Source organism: Ursus maritimus, assembly GCF_017311325.1.
Source record: "Ursus maritimus isolate PB19 chromosome X unlocalized genomic scaffold, ASM1731132v1 scaffold_X1, whole genome shotgun sequence".
NCBI lineage: Eukaryota > Metazoa > Chordata > Mammalia > Carnivora > Ursidae > Ursus > Ursus maritimus.
This window is the reverse complement of record NW_024423319.1, coordinates 79,601,635-79,619,812: the sequence shown is the minus strand read 5'-3', so window position 1 is coordinate 79,619,812 and position 18,178 is coordinate 79,601,635. Positions and strand designations below refer to the sequence as shown.

The following is an 18,178-nucleotide window of genomic DNA, read 5'->3' as shown; positions in this document are numbered from 1 at the left end:
GCCGGCTACTGGAGCACTTGCAGAGGTCATTGATGTGGGAAAGGCAGACAAGGCCGTCTGGGCAGTCGTAGCAGGCCAGGGCTGATAGGAAGCATGTGGTCTTGCACTTGATGCACTGGCGCTCATCATCTGGGAGCAGCTCGAAAGCCTCTCGCTCAGCTTCTGTGATGCCCTGGAAGCATTCAACCCATGCACGTTATATAGAACCCAAACAGGGCTGCAGATAGGCCCCTATCTCTGCCACAACCAAGCCCCACGTTCAACTCCAATCTGTGCTGAAGAGTTCTGGAGAGCAAACTCCACAGAACATACTGCCTCTGTGAAGTTCAAGCTCTCGAAACTGGGGAAATCAGATGAACCAGGGCTAGATCGGTGTGGGCTGAGAGGAAAAAAAAAATCAGGTAAGATTCAGATCAGCAGAAAGGGACTTTAGGGTGAGAGAAGGTGAGGAAAGCGGTGGGCGAAGGCACCAGAGAGGTGGCACTGTGTGGGAGTGGCCAAGAGAAAGGCTGTGTACGAGGGGAACAATGCTGGCTTCCAGTCTCTCAGCGCCCACTGTGTTCCAGGCACCGTGCTGGCAGCTTGGCAGGCAGGACACACTGCAAAGCACATATAGAACTCACAGAAATAAAACTCTGTGCTTGTGTCCAGTGTTTAAAGATGTAATTTTTTCCCCAACAATATGGCTTCCAAACCTATGCCAATGGCTTCATCTGTTACTCAGATGAAGAAAAAGCATTCTGTTCCAAACATGGAGGAAAAGCCAGCTATGCTGAAGTAACTGAAAGACAACATGATGCTATGTATTATGGCCAATTTTAGGGATTTTTCAAGGGAAATTCTAACAGGTTTCATTCTATATTGCCTGTAACATCTAACCTCTGCATCAGATAGGAGCCTTTGTACATTACAAATCCCACTCTGCCACTTATTAGTTGTGTGATATGGAGGAAATTATTTACACCTCTCTGGGTTTCTGTTTCCCCATATTATAAAATGGGAGATAATGGCATCATCTTCATTGTGTTGTCATGAAGATTAACAAAGATACAGCAACTCAGGACTTAGAATTCTAAGTATCATAACGTTTAGAATAAGTGGAACCACAAAAGGCCCATAACAGCCAAAACAATCTTGAGAAAGAAGAACAAAGCTGGAAGCATCATACTTCCTGATTTCAAACTATACTACAAAACTATAGTAATTAAAACAGTATGGTACTTGCATAAAAACAGACATACAGGCCAGTGGAAAAGAATTAAGCCCAAAAATAAACCCTTGCACATACAGTCAACTAACATTTGGTAAGAGAGCCAAAAATACTCAACAGGGAAACGACAGTCTCTTCAATAAGTGGCACTGAGAAAACTGAGCAACCACCAGAAGAACGAATTTGGGTCCTTATACCACCCAAGAAAATTAACTTGAAACTGAATAAAGACTTAAACATGACACCTAAAACCTAAAAGCTCCTAGAAGAAAACATAGTGATAAAGTTCCTTGACACTTGTTGGCAATGAATTCTTGGATAGGACTCCTAAAGCACAAGCAACAAAAGCAAAAATAAGTAAGTGGGACTACATTAAGCTATAAAGCATCTGCACAGCAAAAGAAATCATCAAAATGAAAAGGAAACCTACGGAACAGGAGAAAGTATTTGTAAACCATCCATTCGATAAAGGGCTAATTAATACAAAACATAAAGAACTCATCCAACATCAATAGCAAAACCCCCCCACAAACAATCTGATCAAAAATAGGCAAAGAACCTGAACAGACATTTTCCAAAGAGATATGATGGCCAAGAGGTACATGAAAAGATGCTCAACGTGACCATCATCATCATCAGGGAAATGCAAATCAAAATATCACCTTACACCTGTCAGAATGGCTATTACCAAAAAGACAAGAGATAATAAGTGTTAGCAAGTGATGTGGAGCAAAGGGAACCCTCGTGTACTGTTGGTGGGAATGTAAATTGATTCAGTTACCTGGAAAACAGTTATGGAGGTTCCTCAAGAAACTCAAAATAGAACTACCCTATGATCTAGCAATCTCAATTCTGGATATATATCCAAAGGAAATGAAATCAGAATCTCAAAGAGATATCTGCACTCCCATGATCACTGCAGCATTATTCACAATAGCCAAGATATCAAAACAACCCAAGAGTCCATCAGTGGATGAACAGTTCAAGAAGATATGGTATATACATACAACAGACTATTATCCAACCATGAGAAAGAAGGAAATACTGTCAGTTGTAGCAACATGAATGGACCTTGAGGGCATTATACTAAGTCAAGTAAGCCAGACACAGAAAGTCAAGATACTATAGAATGTCACTTATATGTGAATCTAAAAAAGCCAAACTCATAGAAACAAGAGTAGAATGGTGGTTTGCAAGGGCTGGGGAGTGGGGGAAATGGGGAGATGTTGGTCAAGGGCACACACCAGTTAGAAGTTTGGGAGACCAAACAAATATTTACTATTATTAGCTCTACTTTTCAAATTAAGGATACCTATTTCACAGGCCTATCCCATTTTACTAAGGAGGAAACTAAGTCTCAGAGAGAGGGTCTGTAACCTGCCTGAGGTAAGAATCTGACTACAGTCTATTTTGACTCTAAAGCCAGAGAATGCTCCAAGTTCAGATGCAGCCCCTAGGTATTTCTGGATCATAGATTCCTGAGAACTGGATGTGAGCTAGGAACTCCCTCCCCATAAGAGTACTCAAACACACACACACACACACACACACACACAATCTTTTACAGATTTTTAAGACTGGGGGGGTTTAGAACCCTTCTCTAAGGTTAAGGGCCAAATATAAAGAATTCTCAATCTCAGGATGAGAATACCTAGTCTTCCCACCTTGCTTTGACTCCTTCTTATAGTCTGGAACAACTCCAGGGTCATCATTTAATAACAGCACTGAACAGAGAGAGAAAATGATGCCTGGGAAAGCCCAGGGGCTTACCAACTAACATCACAGACTTCCAACATTACCACAGCTGAAATTCTCCTTACAGCCCATGCTCACGGGAAAGTTATAAACGAGCTTTAAAATAAGAAAGTATTACCCTAAATGGGCAGCAAGGGGTCCCTCAGGACCAGCATTCCTTTGTAATACTGTAGAGGACTCTCACTAAGTCACTTCCTAATTGGGCAAGTGTGGAGCTTTAAGAAGGCAGTTGAACTACATGAGTAGCAGTCCCACTCATCTACAAACACAACTGACCACATGCTTATGAGAGATCTATTAAAGGAGGACTGCCTTAAAAAAAAGAAAATAAAGGAGGACCTCCTTGTATTTGGTAGTATCACCTTAGTTTGAGCTACTGAATCATCTGAATGTAATAAAATGGCATTTCCTAAGAAATGTTCCATATTTCAAACATTTTCTTCATGTATGAATATTACCAATAATAGCAGCTATTACAATGTAAGTGCAATTAATAGATGCTTTGACATAAATCACCTTCCTCAAGCTTTACAATTCCCTTGCAAGTTAGGTATTTATTCCCATTTTACAGAGTGGGGAAGTGAGACTATCAGAGGTTAAGTAACCTGAAAAGGTCAGCCAGCTAAATCAGCAGTAGGGGTTTCATATGCCAGCCCGTCCTGTTGGGTTATTTAAATAATTACAAATAGCAGTGACACCAGCACATGCTATGGGGTCAGTTACTTAACAAACATAATCTTTAATCTACTCAACTATCCCAAAAGATAAACATTATTATCCTCATTTTTCAGAGACGGATATTGACAGTGAAGTAAATTAACTTGCCCACAGTTGTTGAGAAATGGCGGAGCAGAGAATGGAATGTGATTTTTTGGGGGGAAGATTTTACTTATTTATTTGAGAGAGAAGAGTGTGTGTGTGCACAGGCCAGAAAGAGCACAAACAGGGGTAGGGGCAGAGGGAGAGAGACAAGCACACTCCCGGCTGAGCAGGGAACCTGACGCAGCACTCGATCCCAGGACCCTGGGATCATGACCTGAGCCAGAGGCAGACCCTCAACTGACTGAGCCACCCAGGTGCCCTGGGTGATTTCCTTTTTTTTTTTTTTAAGATTTTATTTATTTATTTGACAGAGAGACAGCCAGCGAGAGAGGGAACACAGGCAGGAGGAGTGGGAGAGGAAGAAGCAGGCTCCCAGCAGAGGAGCCCAATGTGGGGCTCGATCCCAGGACTCCGGGATCACACCCTGAGCCAAAGGCAGATGCTTAACGACTGTGCCACCCAGGTGCCCCTGGAATGTGATTTCCAATCCAGATATCTAATTCTTTTTACCATACCCTAAGAATAGAAGTACAACTACTTCTTCCTTCCCCCACTTCTGCCAGGATAGTGTGCCCAATTCAGGGCCCTCTCCCCTCTCCCCTACCTTCTCAAGCAGGGCCTTTCGTAGACGCCGTTCCTCCTGCACCATGATGAACATCTCCTTATGCACAGCCGCTGCCAGGTTCAGGTCCAGCTTCTCTGGGCAGGCAGCCATCTTACAGATGAGCTCCTCATGGGAGAAGACGCAGTATCTTCGGAGCCGGCGGTAGTGCTCAATGCACTGGCGCCCAGCCGGCAACTGTGGGACAGATTCAAGGCTGAGTGTGGCCAAGTCTGAAGGCCATGGTGCCTCAGCTTCCCCACAACCCTCCTGCTTCTCCCTGCCAGCCCACCACACTCCAGACTCACCCAGTCAGCAGTGCAAAAGTTGACAGCCTCTGCAAAGTTGTAGCCTTGGTTGAAGCCACTGTGGTAAGCACGAGGGAAAGTAATGACAAATTCTCCTGCACACTGGTTTGTGCGGACAACCTGAGGAAGAAAAAGGCCAAAGTCACTGAAATAGGTTTTCCACAGTTGGGAGAAACTTGATTTAAGAACAGGATCCTTAAGGAGACAAAGGACAGCCTGAAGGAACAGTGTGACAATAGATTCTCAAATCCTCCAATTCCAAAAGGAAGGACCATTGGCCTTGGCTCTCAAAGTTGAGATCTTTGTTGGCAGCAACAGGAAGATATGAGTCAAAAGTAGGAAACGTACATACCAAAATATCCCAACATTCCTACCAATTTTTATAAAAATTTAAAATATCACTTTTCATTAAGCTGGTGATGGCTTTTTCATTAATAATTACTTTTATCAGTCACATATGCAGTTCCAAGAGCCAAATGTTCTACAAGATTTGTTTTCAAATCAGCAGGCTCTGCCATTCTCCACTTCCCAGAGCCAATCACTTTCACCTCTTCTGATTATTTTGGCATTTACCTTAACAACCCTAGATAACATGCCTCTAGACTTTTTTTTTTTTTTAAAGATTTTATTTACTTATTTGTCAGAGAGAGCATAAGCAGGGAGAGCGGCAGGCAGGGCAGGCAGGGCAGGCAGAGCAGGCAGAGGGAGAAGCAGGCTCCCTGCTGAGCAGGGAGTCCGACATGAGGCTCGATCCCAGGACCCTGGGATCATGACCTGAGCCAAAGGCAGAAGCTTAACCAACCGAGTCACCCAGGCGTCCCACCTCTAGACTTCAAAATAGCCTCCTGTTATTTCTCAGTTTGCTTAGTTTTCTGCGCATGTCTTAGTAATTCAATCCCAACCTTTTAGACAAGCATTCAACCCTCCTCTTGCCTACCAGTTTTCACCTTTCTGTAGCAGAGCCTTACACTCTGTTCCAACCTGAACCAGCTGTCCTTCCTGGACCGTCCCTCTCCCACGATGATCTCTCCTGTTCCCTAGATCCCAGGTCTTCCTCTTTCTCAGTGTTTATTCTTTCCTATACTTGAGCACATCCTCCAATAGCTTCCCAGGAAGTGGTGCGAAGAACTTTTTTTTTTTTTTTTAAATGTCTCTATTCTACTCTTGTACTTCAAATTTGACCAATACAGAATTCTAAATTGAAAACCATTTTGAAGGCATGGCTCTAGTCTTCTAGATTCTAGTGTTGCTTTTGAAAAGTCTTAAGCCATTTTGTTTTCTAATGCTTTGAATTAAACCTGTTTTCTCTCTTAAGAAGCTTGTAGGATTTTTCAGATCCCAGTGTTTGATATAAAAATTCACCAGATATATTCAAATTTGACCAATACAGAATTCTAAATTGAAAACCATTTTGAAGGCATGGCTCTAGTCTTCTAGATTCTAGTGTTGCTTTTGAAAAGTCTTAAGCCATTTTGTTTTCTAATGCTTTGAATTAAACCTGTTTTCTCTCTTAAGAAGCTTGTAGGATTTTTCAGATCCCAGTGTTTGATATAAAAATTCACCAGATATACCTTGGTGTGCATCTATTTTCATTCATGTACTGGGTATGCCCTTTGATTCTGAAAACTCAGTCCTGGTTCAGGGAAATTTTTTTTTCTTTTTTAAAGATTTTTATTTATTTGACAGAGAGACAGGCAGCAAGAGAGGGAACACAAGCAGGGGGAGTGGGAGAGGAAGAAGCAGGCTCCCAGTGGTGGAGCCCGATGCCGGGCTCGATCCCAGAACACCGGGATCACGCCCTGAGCCAAAGGCAGACGCCTAACGACTGAGCCACCCAGGCGCCCCTCAGGGAAATTTTCTTGAATAATTTCATTAATGATTTGATTGTTTTTAGCTATTCTCTCTTTTTAGAACTCATTATTTGAATATTGAACCTCCTGAACAAAATCTCTTCTTTCAGCTTTCTTTACCATCTTTATTTTTTAATCTATTTTCTGAGAGATTTCCTTAAACTATTTATCTTCTAAACTTTTTTCTTCCCCTTTTATTATTGCAGTTTTAATTTCCAAGAGCTCTTTTTTGTTCTCAGGATGTTTTCAAATAGTATCCTGTTCTTATTTCGGTTTGTGCTATATGCTCATCTCTGAAGATCTTCATGAGGTTTCTTTCCCTTTTCGAAGTTTACTTCTCTGCCTGCCTAACCTGTTTAATCCAAGTCGGTTTGTTTGTTTGGTTGGTTCTATTTTCTAGAGTTTCCTCAGCTGTCTGTTAATCTGTGACTGCCAACTTTTAAGAGGAAGAAATGGAAAAGCTGAATGGAAGTTCTGAGTATATAGGCGAAGTCTGTCAACTGTGAGCTTCACTGTAGGGTGATCTGGAAGTGCCATTCAGTTTGGGAAACTCTAGGTCTTTCTTTTCGGGCCAGATTCTCGAGAAAACTATCCCTTTTTTTTTTTTTTTTTTTTTTTTTTTTTGCCTGAAGGAAAAAGGTCTGTCTGCCAGTGTACTAAGAGCCAAGTGTAAGAAGACGGCTGGGAACCTCGGCATCCACTATGTACACATGATGAATCCTACTATTTTCACTATACTTCCACCCTCAACTGTACCTAGAAGACCTCAGTCCAGAGATCTTTTATTTTAACCTCTTCAAAAGTAAAGTCTTTTTCTTTAGTGAGAGAGGGTCACATTTCCAGCTGCCCAGTGTAGAAGGGGACCTCACAGCTTCCTACACAGACATGAAGCAATCCTTATTTTCACCCCATTCATCTTTCTTCCCAGAATGCCTGATGTCACTGACTACTGACCCTTTGGGGGAATTCTGAGGTATAAATCAGATTGGTTGGTTCTCCGATGTCTCAATACTGGCCTAAGATTGTTTTCTTATCCATTTTCTAGTTTCAAGAATTTTATCACTGTATCCTCTTGTTTTCTCCATTTTAGTAATTTTTTAAACCTAAAAAAAAACCCCTTTGTGCCATTTTAGTGGAGTTTCAGTAAGGAATGGAAGCAGCCATGTCTATGTTTCATTTGCCATCTACAGAAGTCTCACAAAGGTTTTTAGGATGAACTTTCAATGCTCATGAACACACAGTGAAATAGGTACAGTGCTGATAAATGGACCAGTATCTTCTACTCTCTGGAAAACCAAACTGCTCATATCAATCAAGAACCTAAAATGTTTATACCCTTCAACCCAACAATTCCTCTGTTAGGATTCTAGATTACTGTGGAGAGAATTAACGTCCTCACAATATTGAATCTGCCCGTTCATGAATTCATCTCCACATTTATTCAGGTCATACATCAGCTCCCACCTCCCACTAAGAAAATACATTTTCTTCTTTTCAAATCTATCCCTCCTTAGGGGCAACATCAGCATTTCTTGCCTGGACTGTTGCACTGGCCCCCATTACCAAGCACTAGAATGATCTTCCAAAAAACGCAAATCTGACCGGCAATGCCATGGCTGAGAACCCCTTACCTGAAACCCCATGTCCACATGATGAAGACACGGTCCCAAAAGGTAAACTCTTATCTTCCTTCAAGGATCACCACTTCTACAAATGCTTTCCTGACCCCCTCTTCCTAATGACCCAGTCTGTTGTCCTTTTGAAGCACCTCTAACATTTAGTCACCTCTATTTTCCACTCAACTGCACACACCCAAAGGCAGGGACTAGTTTGTCTTTAAGGTGTTGGCCAGAGGCCTTGTACATGGAGGGAGTTCTAGCAATACCTGCTAAATAATATAGACCCAGCCTTAATTTTATAGATGTGAAAATAGTCCCAGAGAAGCTTCAAGAAGCAGAACCAGAAATAGAACTTAAGGCTCCTGACTCTTCATCTCAACCTGCACCCTTACTTTGGCAATGTCCCTTTACCATTTCCTATGTAGTTACCTAAAAAGGCTCTCCTCACATTCTGTAGTCGTTAAATATGACCCCAATGTCCACTGAGTGGTGAATGGATAAACAAAATGTGGTACTTCCATAAAATGTAGTAGTATTCCACCATAAATTTAGGAATGAAGTTCTGACACATGCTACAACATGGATGAACCTTGAAAACATTATGCGAACTGAAAGAAGCCAGATGCAGAAGATCACGTATTATCCCATGTATGTGAACTGCCTAGAAAAGGGAGATCTCTAGAGACAGAAGGCAGATGAGTTGTTGCCTGGGACTAGGGGCTGGAATGGAAACTGACTACAAAAGGGCACGAAGGATCTTTTTGGGGTGACAGATGTTCTAAAACTGGATTGTGGTGATGGTAGCACAACTCTGTAAATTCACTGAACTGTGTGCACTTAAAATGGGTGCATTTTATGGTAAGTAAATTATACTGCCTTAAAGTTGTGGGTTTTTTTTTTAAAAAAGATGGTTATAAATAGTTTATAGTAAGGAAGCAAAAATCATTCTAGACCACCCTGTCCAACAGAAATATAATGCCAGCCACATATGTACTTTTAAATTCTCTAGTAGCCACATTAAAAAAGTAAAAAAAAAAATAAGTGAAACTAACTTCAATGCATTTTAATATATCTATAATATTACCATTTCGATGTGAAAGTGGTATACAAAAGTATTATTAGTGAGATATTTTCATACTAAGCCTTGACATCCAACACATGTTTTATACTTTCAGCACATTTCAGATGAGATTAGCCATGTTTCAGGTGCTCAGCAGCCACATGTGGCTACCAAACTGGACAGTGCTGTTCTAGATCATTTAAACTTAAAAAGAGATTATAAAACCCATATACTGATTACTGTTATGTCAAAATTATGTAGAAAAATAACAGAAACGTAACAAAGTGTGGAGGAAATAGGGATGACCACTCTAAATTTCCATTTTCTGGAAAGGGGGCAGGTTTCTTTTATAATGAAAATAATACTTATGCTATATAGCTATAAAAAGAAATGGCCGCCTTCCACCAAAGGGGAAGGGGGGAGGGGGTGGGCTAAAGATAGCTCCTTGGGGAGCTTCAGCTGGCGAAACTGCAGCCTGCCAGCATGAGAATATGAAAATCAGATGCCTTGGATTGAGGGGATACTGCCAAGTCCAAAGAGCCTGGAGATGCTGGGAACCACCTACAGGAGGGGCAGGGCGGGTGGTGGGGGTGGGGGGTGAAGCGGCAGCTGGCCAGAGAAGCTGGTGAGCCATGAGCAGGACAAATGCTGTGGAGCTGGAAGCAAAGAGCACATGTTTAAAAATCTGTATTAAAGTTTTCTTAAAATGAGATAAGAGTTAAACAGCTATTTATCTTAGCTGTCTAAATCCTTAAGGATCCTCTTCCACTCATAATTCTTCTTGACACTGTAGGCAAGGACTACTGCTGTGCTGCAGGTCAGGAAGAAAGGAGTATGAGGAAAAGTCAGACCCAACACCTACTTATGAAGGGCAGAAGTGGAAGGGCCCTCAACCACCTCTACCTCTCGAGTCCAATAGTTCTTTAATGGAGTGAGGCACTGAGGGAAAAGGACACCCAGCCCCCGACCATTTCGAGTGGAAGAAGCCTGCCTGAACTGTTGTGGGATACACTTCCTCTAATTCCCTAGATCCCTCAATGTTAAGTATCACTGAAGTATACAATAAAAAATATTATAGGGTATGTAGTGTATCAAAACAAGCTGAAGACAAGAAGAAATGTGGGTGAGAACCACTGACCTAGTCCAAAGCCAAATGTACAGATGACTGGGGATCTCAACGAGACATCAATTCAGTATGTAATGACTGCCTACCTCGTCCTATGCATTAGACTAAGTGGCAAGGCAGCCAAGGTGGTGGGGGAGGGGGAGTCAGGGGTGGGGGTTGAAGGAAGTGGGGAGGAGGAATAGCACAGAATAAGACTCAAAACACAGGTGGGGTATATACTAATTACTGTTCCTACAGAACTGCTGATCAGGCTGTCTTAAGATCCACACCAGAAAACGGGATGATGCTAATACTAGAAATTCCCTTATAGGCAAGCCAGACTGTATAAGCAGCAAAACATTTTATGGAGTGGGAGGAGTCCACAGGGGAGGAGGAGAGGTTCAGTCTAGGACTCAGGGTTCAATTTGTTTTATTTTAAATGTTGACAGATATTAGCACTTTTTAAAAAGAGGTTATGTACCCCCCCCTCCAGCTTGAGATACGACATAAAACTGTTTAAGTTTAAAGTGTACATGTTGACTTTATACACTTTCATGTTGCAAAAAAATTACTACCATTACTACCACAGAACTTACAACCTGTTACATAAGTAAAAAAACCTACCCACTGCTCCCAGAAGGGCTACTATATAGAACATGTCAGAGATGGCTAGTTAACCCCCAATATTCATTCTTATCCTCTTTCACAACAATATGAATTTGTAACCGGTACCTAACCATCCAGAATAAGAATCACATTTTCCAGTCTTCCTTGAAGCTAAATGCGGCCATGTGACTAAGTTGTGACTAACAGAAGATGAAAGGAAATGATGTGGGACTTTAAGAATAAGGAGACTTGTTTTGCCCTGTCCTTCTCCCGTTTCCCTCTTCCACTGGCTAGAATACAGACATGAAAAGAAGCCATCCTGAGGTGCTGCCCTCAGACACATGGCCCAGAGGGCTCACCGTCACATTGCATTATCTAGCCACTATGATGTGCAGTCTCTATTAGAGTTGTCAAATTAAGATAGAAGAGGAATGAGAAAGAGGCAGGGGTAGATTCCAGACGATGACCACCACCACGACCACCACCACAAAGCACACGCATCATTCCTACCCCTTGTCCCTGTTTCCTGAGCACTCACCGGCACACCATGGGACATGAGAGTGTTGGGATTCATGAGGGTGACAAGTTGGTGCAGGAGGTCAGGCTGGCTATCAAAGAGCTCAGGTGTCAGCTTCTTCATCACCTCTTCTAAATGTTCCGCCGCAAGAGAGGGTACCCCATACCAGGTCTTCGGCTCACCCCTGGCCACGTGGAAAGGGGACACACAGAGTGGTCACACATGTGGTCCTGAGGGAGCCTACCCTGCCTCCCTGGCTTCCCAGGCCCCTTGCTCACCAATGGAGGTAGTTAATGGAGTAACTCCAGTGATCCTCAATATGCCAGCAAAAGGCTGAGAAGACCATGCCCACATAGAGCCAGGGCACCTTCATGCCGGAAATATCTGCATTGATGTGGCACAGTACAGACTGCTCCAACACTGGCATCACATTCAGGTTCCAACCACTGGTGGCATACTCCTGTCAGGTTGGGTATTTGTGGAAAGGGGATGAGGGTTATGCTAAGGAGCTGAGATCTTCAGCATAGGGAACCTTAATTTTGAGGTCACAGACCTCTTTGACATGTCTGAGAAATATTATAGATGTTCTCCACCTCCTACCCACCCCCACCCACCAAATGCATACACACAAAATTTCAATTCCCTTCAATTTCAGGGAGTTTTACAGATACACTCACCAAAATACTTGCAAGCTAAAAGCCCCTGCTCTGGACCAAAACGCCCCCTTCTCTGGAGGTAGGCCTGGGCCCTCATTTTTTCCCCCACACGTACAATACCAGTCCCTGAACACTTCTTATGAATGAGCCAGGCACCCTGCCAAGTATTTCATACACCTTCTCATTTAATTCTTACAACAAATCTGTAAGGTAGATACTATCCCTATCGTACAAAGAAACAGCCAATCCTCGTGGCTAGAGATGCCATGCCAGATACTGGGCTGTGTTCTTTACATATACCATCTTATCTAAATCTCACAGCAGCCGTGGGAAGCGGGCATAATTACCCCCACCCAACAGAGATACTAAATGACCTGCCAAAGCACACACAGCTGACATATAACCATGAATCATCCACTCACCTCCTCCTCGGGGGTTAGGTGCCGCTTACTGTCACTGACAGGGAAACCGCTGCCAAATTCTTTGGAATGGATGTCAGCCCCATACTCAACAGTCACATCTTCCTCAATGCTGTTCACCAGCCGCCAGAACTCTTTCTCCACGAGTTCTGTAGGCACCATCTGGGGAACAGGGGTAGCAGATGACCGTGGCCCATCACATCCTGGCCCCAGTGACCCAGAAGAGCTAAGCCTATCAGGCATCAACACCTACGACCCTAGCTCTGACACTACCCCAGCCCTCCATCACCTACGTGCACGGGCATGTTGAAGTAATCGGCTTTAAAGGAGTCAGCCATCTCGCCAAAGCTCTGCAGAGTGTATTCCCGGGTAGCCTGCTCAAAGCCAAAGGCTTCAGGGGGGCGCTTACACTCCTGAAACCCAAAGGAGAACATGTCACCAAGACAGAGGGCACAGAGGTGGAGAATCCTCAAAAGCAAAGCTGGAATATGGGGTAGGAGCAGGGAGGAAGAACAGCCCTAGGTCTGCACTCAAGGCACCTGAGGCAGGCCTCACTTTATGGCTGCACCTTCTTCTCCCAGCGCTTCAGCTTAGTCTTCTTTCCCCACATGCACTACTGCCATGCTTTTGCTCTTCTCTTCCTTTAGGATTTTACTATCGAAACTATGACCTCTGACTTAAATATGCTATCCTATGCTCTTCTGCCACCGTTTTTTCCTCTTGAGCTAAAATAGGGAGTTTAAACAGGATGCCCAAGGAAGCTTTCTTATGCCCAGACTGGAACTACAAGCTTGGGAAAATGGCATTGAATATTCCAGTAGTGCAGAGGCCGGATATCAAAGGCACCAGTTTCTACACTGTCAAACCCTACACTATTCCTGTCCTTTAGACAGTCTCAGAAAACAGGACGTGAGACTACCTCACTTTGTACCTAGGTACATGGTTTTAGAGGAGAGCTGTATGTACCCCAGAGTTAGAGTCACTCATGTCTGAAAAAATCAATGTCAATCTGGTCCACTGGCCCACAACCACTTAAAGAGAGCCAAGTAGAGCCGACACCCTTCACTGTCTATAATACTGTTGGTGTCCAAACTCCTCCCTGAAGGAATCTCCACCACTTCCAAGGCCATTACACACTGCTCTGGTCTCTTTCCTCAGCTGTGTGTGTGTGTGTGTGTGTGTGTGTGTGTGCACATGCACAGCTGGTCTCTAGGACCACAGATGAGTCCCTAACATAAGATGAGAGACCATCAACATCTGCTCTCCAGAAACCCAGAGAGAAATGTAGATGAGTGCCCAGAATCTGGATGAAGGAAGGAAGCAAGCTCATGAAATGAACCTGGCAGACTTACCGGGCCTCTCAGCCCTTGCTGCTGCTTCAGATGCCCCTCTTGCCCCAGGTACATCCTCCCCAACTACCCTTGCTCTGGCGTGCCTCCATCCCCAAGTTTACAAGGCCTGCCCACCTCTTCTAGTTAACGCCTGTATCACTGCAAACTTAATCAAATTATCAAAACAAAAGGAAAGCAAACTAAGTATTATACCCATATGATGGCCCCCCAAGAAAAAACTACCCATGAATAAATGTAATAATATACAGAAATGATTATAAAATAGCAAATGAAAACATACAATAAGAGCCCAAACTTGTTAAAGATAGTTACATATATGCAACAACAAAAAGATGAGAAGAAAATACACCAGACTATTAAAAATGGTTGTCTCTAGGTGGTGAGATGATAGGTAATTTGTCTATTTTCCAAGCTTTCTAAAAAAAACAAAGAATAAAAAACCTGGAAATCAAAAGAACGATTTTTTTCCTTCATATTCCTGAACTCCAAATCTCATTCCTGACACCTTCCCTGATTACTACCCTTAGTCTTTCTCCTCTCCTCTGAACTTTCACACCTCAGAGTTTCTAAAGCATAATTTAGCATCTGACTGTACGTCGGCACACAATCTGTCCAATCATGACTCTCGCCTCCCGAGGAGGTCTGGGGGCTCCCAGAGGACATAGGAAAGGCTATGTTTCCTCTTCTTTCTCCCCAAACTGTCCAGCCTAGCCCCACCCCAGGCACCCAAAACATTAAACTGTGGCTGAGCTGGGAAGCTGCTGTCAGTAAGGCCTGATGAAGGAAGGCAAGACTACCCTCCGAGGCAGACACGAACTGGGGCTGGGAGACCTTACCGCCATGACACACTTTGGGCACCGCCAGACACCCTTGGGAATCTCAGGCAGAGGAGGGAGCAGGCAGAAGATGTGGTAGTTGTCATCACAGCCATCACACAGCAGAAGCTTGTCATCCTCATCCCCTCGGGAACACATCCGGCATACATATGACTCGATCTGCGAGGAAAAGGAGGCAACAGTTCATCAACCTAAGCTCTGTCCAGCCTTCAAACTGTCCTCCAGACAGCACCCTAGTCCACAGAGTTCTCCATCAGAAACCCACCGTGCTTGCTGGCTAGATCAGTCACAGCCCCGTTACAGGCTAGTCGATCTAGTTCTGGAACTTAACTGTACGCACATACCACCTCTCCAAATAAGCAACAAGAGCTGGGAGAGCTGAGTCTTTATCACGCAGTCATATTCAATAAACACTGAGCACTTACGTGTTCAACACTATGCTGGACTCTGAAGTACAGCAATAAATAAGATATGGCATCTGCCTTCTAAAGGCACACAGTACTCCAGAGAGGCACAGTTACAAAAGTTTAAAAAGCTAACGGGGAAACTGCTGATATCAGCTCATAGAAGATATTAGGGGAGCCTAGAGAAGGGAGCACTCCAATCTGCTGGAGATAAGGAGGGACAGCCTTGAAGGAAGAACTTAACTGAAAAGGTGACACTTGACAATGACATCTGAAACTGACTGAAACCTGAAGGCAAACTGAAGTTTGGCAATGGGGCAGAGCACAGGGGAAAACTCTTCCAGGTGGAAGAAATAGCAGGTGCAAAGGGATGGGGGGAAAGAAAGAGCATGGCACGTCTCAGGGGAAAAAACGAACATACCTACAAGTAGTTCAGTGTGGCTATAGCAGAGGAGTGAGGTGGGCAGTGCTGGGGAATGAGGCTAGAGGTCAGCAGGGACTGGATCATGCATGGTAATGAGGAGCTTAGCCTTTATCCTGAAGCAATGGAGGGAGCCTCCTTCTCTGGACCCTTCCAGCACTTCATGTTGACAGCACTTGATCACCCTTTCTTGTCCTTTGTTCCATTGAGTTGGCCTTGTTTCCCCAATTAAGTGAGCTACCTGAGGGCAGGGCCCGCCAGGCCCACTTTTCTGCTTAATGCAACCTGGTCCAGAGCCATGCTGGGGAAATGCTCGCTGAAGGGATGAGAAGCAGAGCATTAAGAAGTCAGGGCTGGGTCCTTACAAACTGGGCATTGCTGTGGTTCCTCCGCAGTCTCATGGTCATCTTGGTGCAGGGCTCTGGGCTGTGACTCAGCTCCTCCTTGCTCTCCAGGAAGGTCTTAGGTGAGGTTGACTCCACCTTCACATCCCCGCCTGACTCCTCCTTCACCACTACGGTGGGGGGACACTCAGGCCCTTCCTTATCTGGGAGAGGGAAGAGTGGCTCTAAAGTACAGGTCTAGAACAGTCAGGGCCCCGCCTCCTCTCCCCAGGTGAGGCCATCCTTCACACTGCCCCAGCCTGTCAGGCCTTACCTTTCTTCCGCAGGGTCTTATCCTTGGCCATGAGGCCCAGGCCCATCATCTTGGGGCCTGCCCCATAGATCTGTAGCTTCTTCAGCTCCGGATTCTTTTCAATGTCTTCCTCCGTGGGTTCCGGCTGGGAGGGAAAAAGGAAATGAATCAAGTCTGCTATCTAAGGCAAACTGCCCCATCCTAAAAGAACAATAGCTTAGGCTATATATCATTTGAGCTCATGCCAGGAGGCAGAAGCAGGCCTGAGCAAGAATTCAGAGCTGCTTTTTGGAGACTAGGGTTAAGTGAGCTCCCCCATTAGCCCTCTCTTGGAAAGAAATTAAGGTGGAATTTCAGTTTTCCCAACTGTAAAATGAGAATATTAACTCCTACCTTACAAGGAGGTTTACAAAGGGGTCTGAGGGTAACATAGAGAAAGAAATCTAACAGTGTGTGGCACTACCAATAAATGGCAGTGACTGATACAATCTACTAAATGACATGCTTTGGTGAGCCGGGGGACAATGTCTATCTTATTCTCTGTTGTATCTCCAGTGCCTAGAACAATGCCTGGCACATAAGCTTCTGCCTGAAGCTAGGATATAGGTATAAAGGAAAAGAAGAGGTCTACCCTTAGGAGCAGAGTGAGTTCGGAAAGAGTAAGACAGGCAAAAAAAGGCAGACACAGAAAAGATACTGTATGAGCAGATCAAGACCCAGCTCAGAAGCTCAGCTGAGAGTGAAGGAAAGAGCAAGAATGAAGCCAGAGGGGGGCACACGACTGCTCAGAACTCAGAGAACAGAGTAAAGGGAGAGTGAAACAGGGAACAGAACTTTGGTCAGAACTTTGTGGACTCCCACCCCCAAAGCTCTAAGTTAGAAGTACTCACATCAGGCTGCAGCCTCTTGGCCCGCCGGCCATAGCTATTGAACTTGGAAGGCTGTACAGACTGTCGAAGGGGGATACTGTGGGGTTTGTATTCCTTGTCCTTTTCCTCATTATCAAATGGACGTGTGTTGCACTGCTGGGGACAAGTGAGGAGTAAAGGTCAGGGTATGGGGCTGCAGCCCCCAACAATGCCTTCCCTCTATCCTTACCCAACAGCAAACAAAGCTGTGGCTGCACCCACCTGACGTACAACAATAGGCTCTGCTCAAATGCTCATTACCAATGACACCAGCACATACTTCGAGAATTCTCTTTTGCTTTGTCATTCCACCTTCAAACACCTCCCCACAAGCATCTCCCTAATTAAATCAGATGCCATCTCTTCCCAGACCTCTCCAGCCCAAAACATCTCTCCCTCCTTGGAATGTCTTTATCAGTTAAAACCTTGTCACATATTGGACAATAGGCTGACCCTGCGGGCAACTCCAGGACCTCTGACCCTGGGCAGCATGGGAGGAGAATAAGCACCACTAGAAAAGGGTAGAGTCTAGCTCCCAGGTCTCCAGCCCACTGAACCAGTTCCATTAAGAGCAAGTGTAAGAAATCTGCATCTAGCGGGGTGGGGGAAGCCTTCTTCCACCCCAGCCTGGCATCCTTACCACCAGGTTGGCTCCAGACTGGTACATCTCATAGGGGTAAACGATGCGTTCATAGTGGGAGCGTAGCAGGGAGCCAATGTTTTTGCCTGGTGGGTAGTTGAGGCGCTGGGCCACCCGGGCCCACCGACGGTCTTTGCAGATGGCTTCATAGCCACCTTCCTCCACCACGATCTGCAGGGACAAGCAGGAAGGGATGTGGATGTACTGTGCTTATGTACATAAGGGAGTAGGCCTGCAGACAGGGTGATGAGGACAACTCCAGCCCCTCACCTCACTGGGGGCTATCCCCTCCTCCTACCACCACCACTCAGGTTCAAACTGCAGTAAGCGATGCCAAGAAGTTCCAATGACAGCTCATGTGTTACAAGGCTGTGCCCCTTTCACTGCGGCACAGAGACCTAATATCCAAACCAAGGGACCCCCAGAGTACCAAGGATATTAAGGGGTGGAGAG

At 44.6% G+C, this 18,178-nt stretch overlaps 1 protein-coding gene across 3 annotated transcripts in view; it reads right to left on the bottom strand.

Moving 5' to 3' along the window:
* Window positions 1-18,178, bottom strand: part of KDM5C (lysine demethylase 5C) — a 36,208-nt gene that overhangs the window by 11,110 nt on the left and 6,920 nt on the right. For 2 of the 3 annotated variants that reach the window (XM_040631386.1, XM_040631389.1), the window contains exons 4-14: window positions 17,726-17,896; window positions 17,068-17,202; window positions 16,199-16,322; window positions 15,907-16,088; window positions 14,717-14,875; window positions 12,822-12,941; window positions 12,532-12,690; window positions 11,732-11,913; window positions 11,475-11,637; window positions 4,697-4,816; window positions 4,392-4,586 (exon numbers count right to left, since the gene is read on the bottom strand). In XM_040631386.1, the coding sequence (XP_040487320.1) occupies window positions 4,392-4,586; window positions 4,697-4,816; window positions 11,475-11,637; window positions 11,732-11,913; window positions 12,532-12,690; window positions 12,822-12,941; window positions 14,717-14,875; window positions 15,907-16,088; window positions 16,199-16,322; window positions 17,068-17,202; window positions 17,726-17,896 (1,710 nt within the window). The remainder of the gene's footprint in view (window positions 1-4,391; window positions 4,587-4,696; window positions 4,817-11,474; window positions 11,638-11,731; window positions 11,914-12,531; window positions 12,691-12,821; window positions 12,942-14,716; window positions 14,876-15,906; window positions 16,089-16,198; window positions 16,323-17,067; window positions 17,203-17,725; window positions 17,897-18,178) is intronic. The other variant, XM_040631388.1, reaches the window with a different exon arrangement.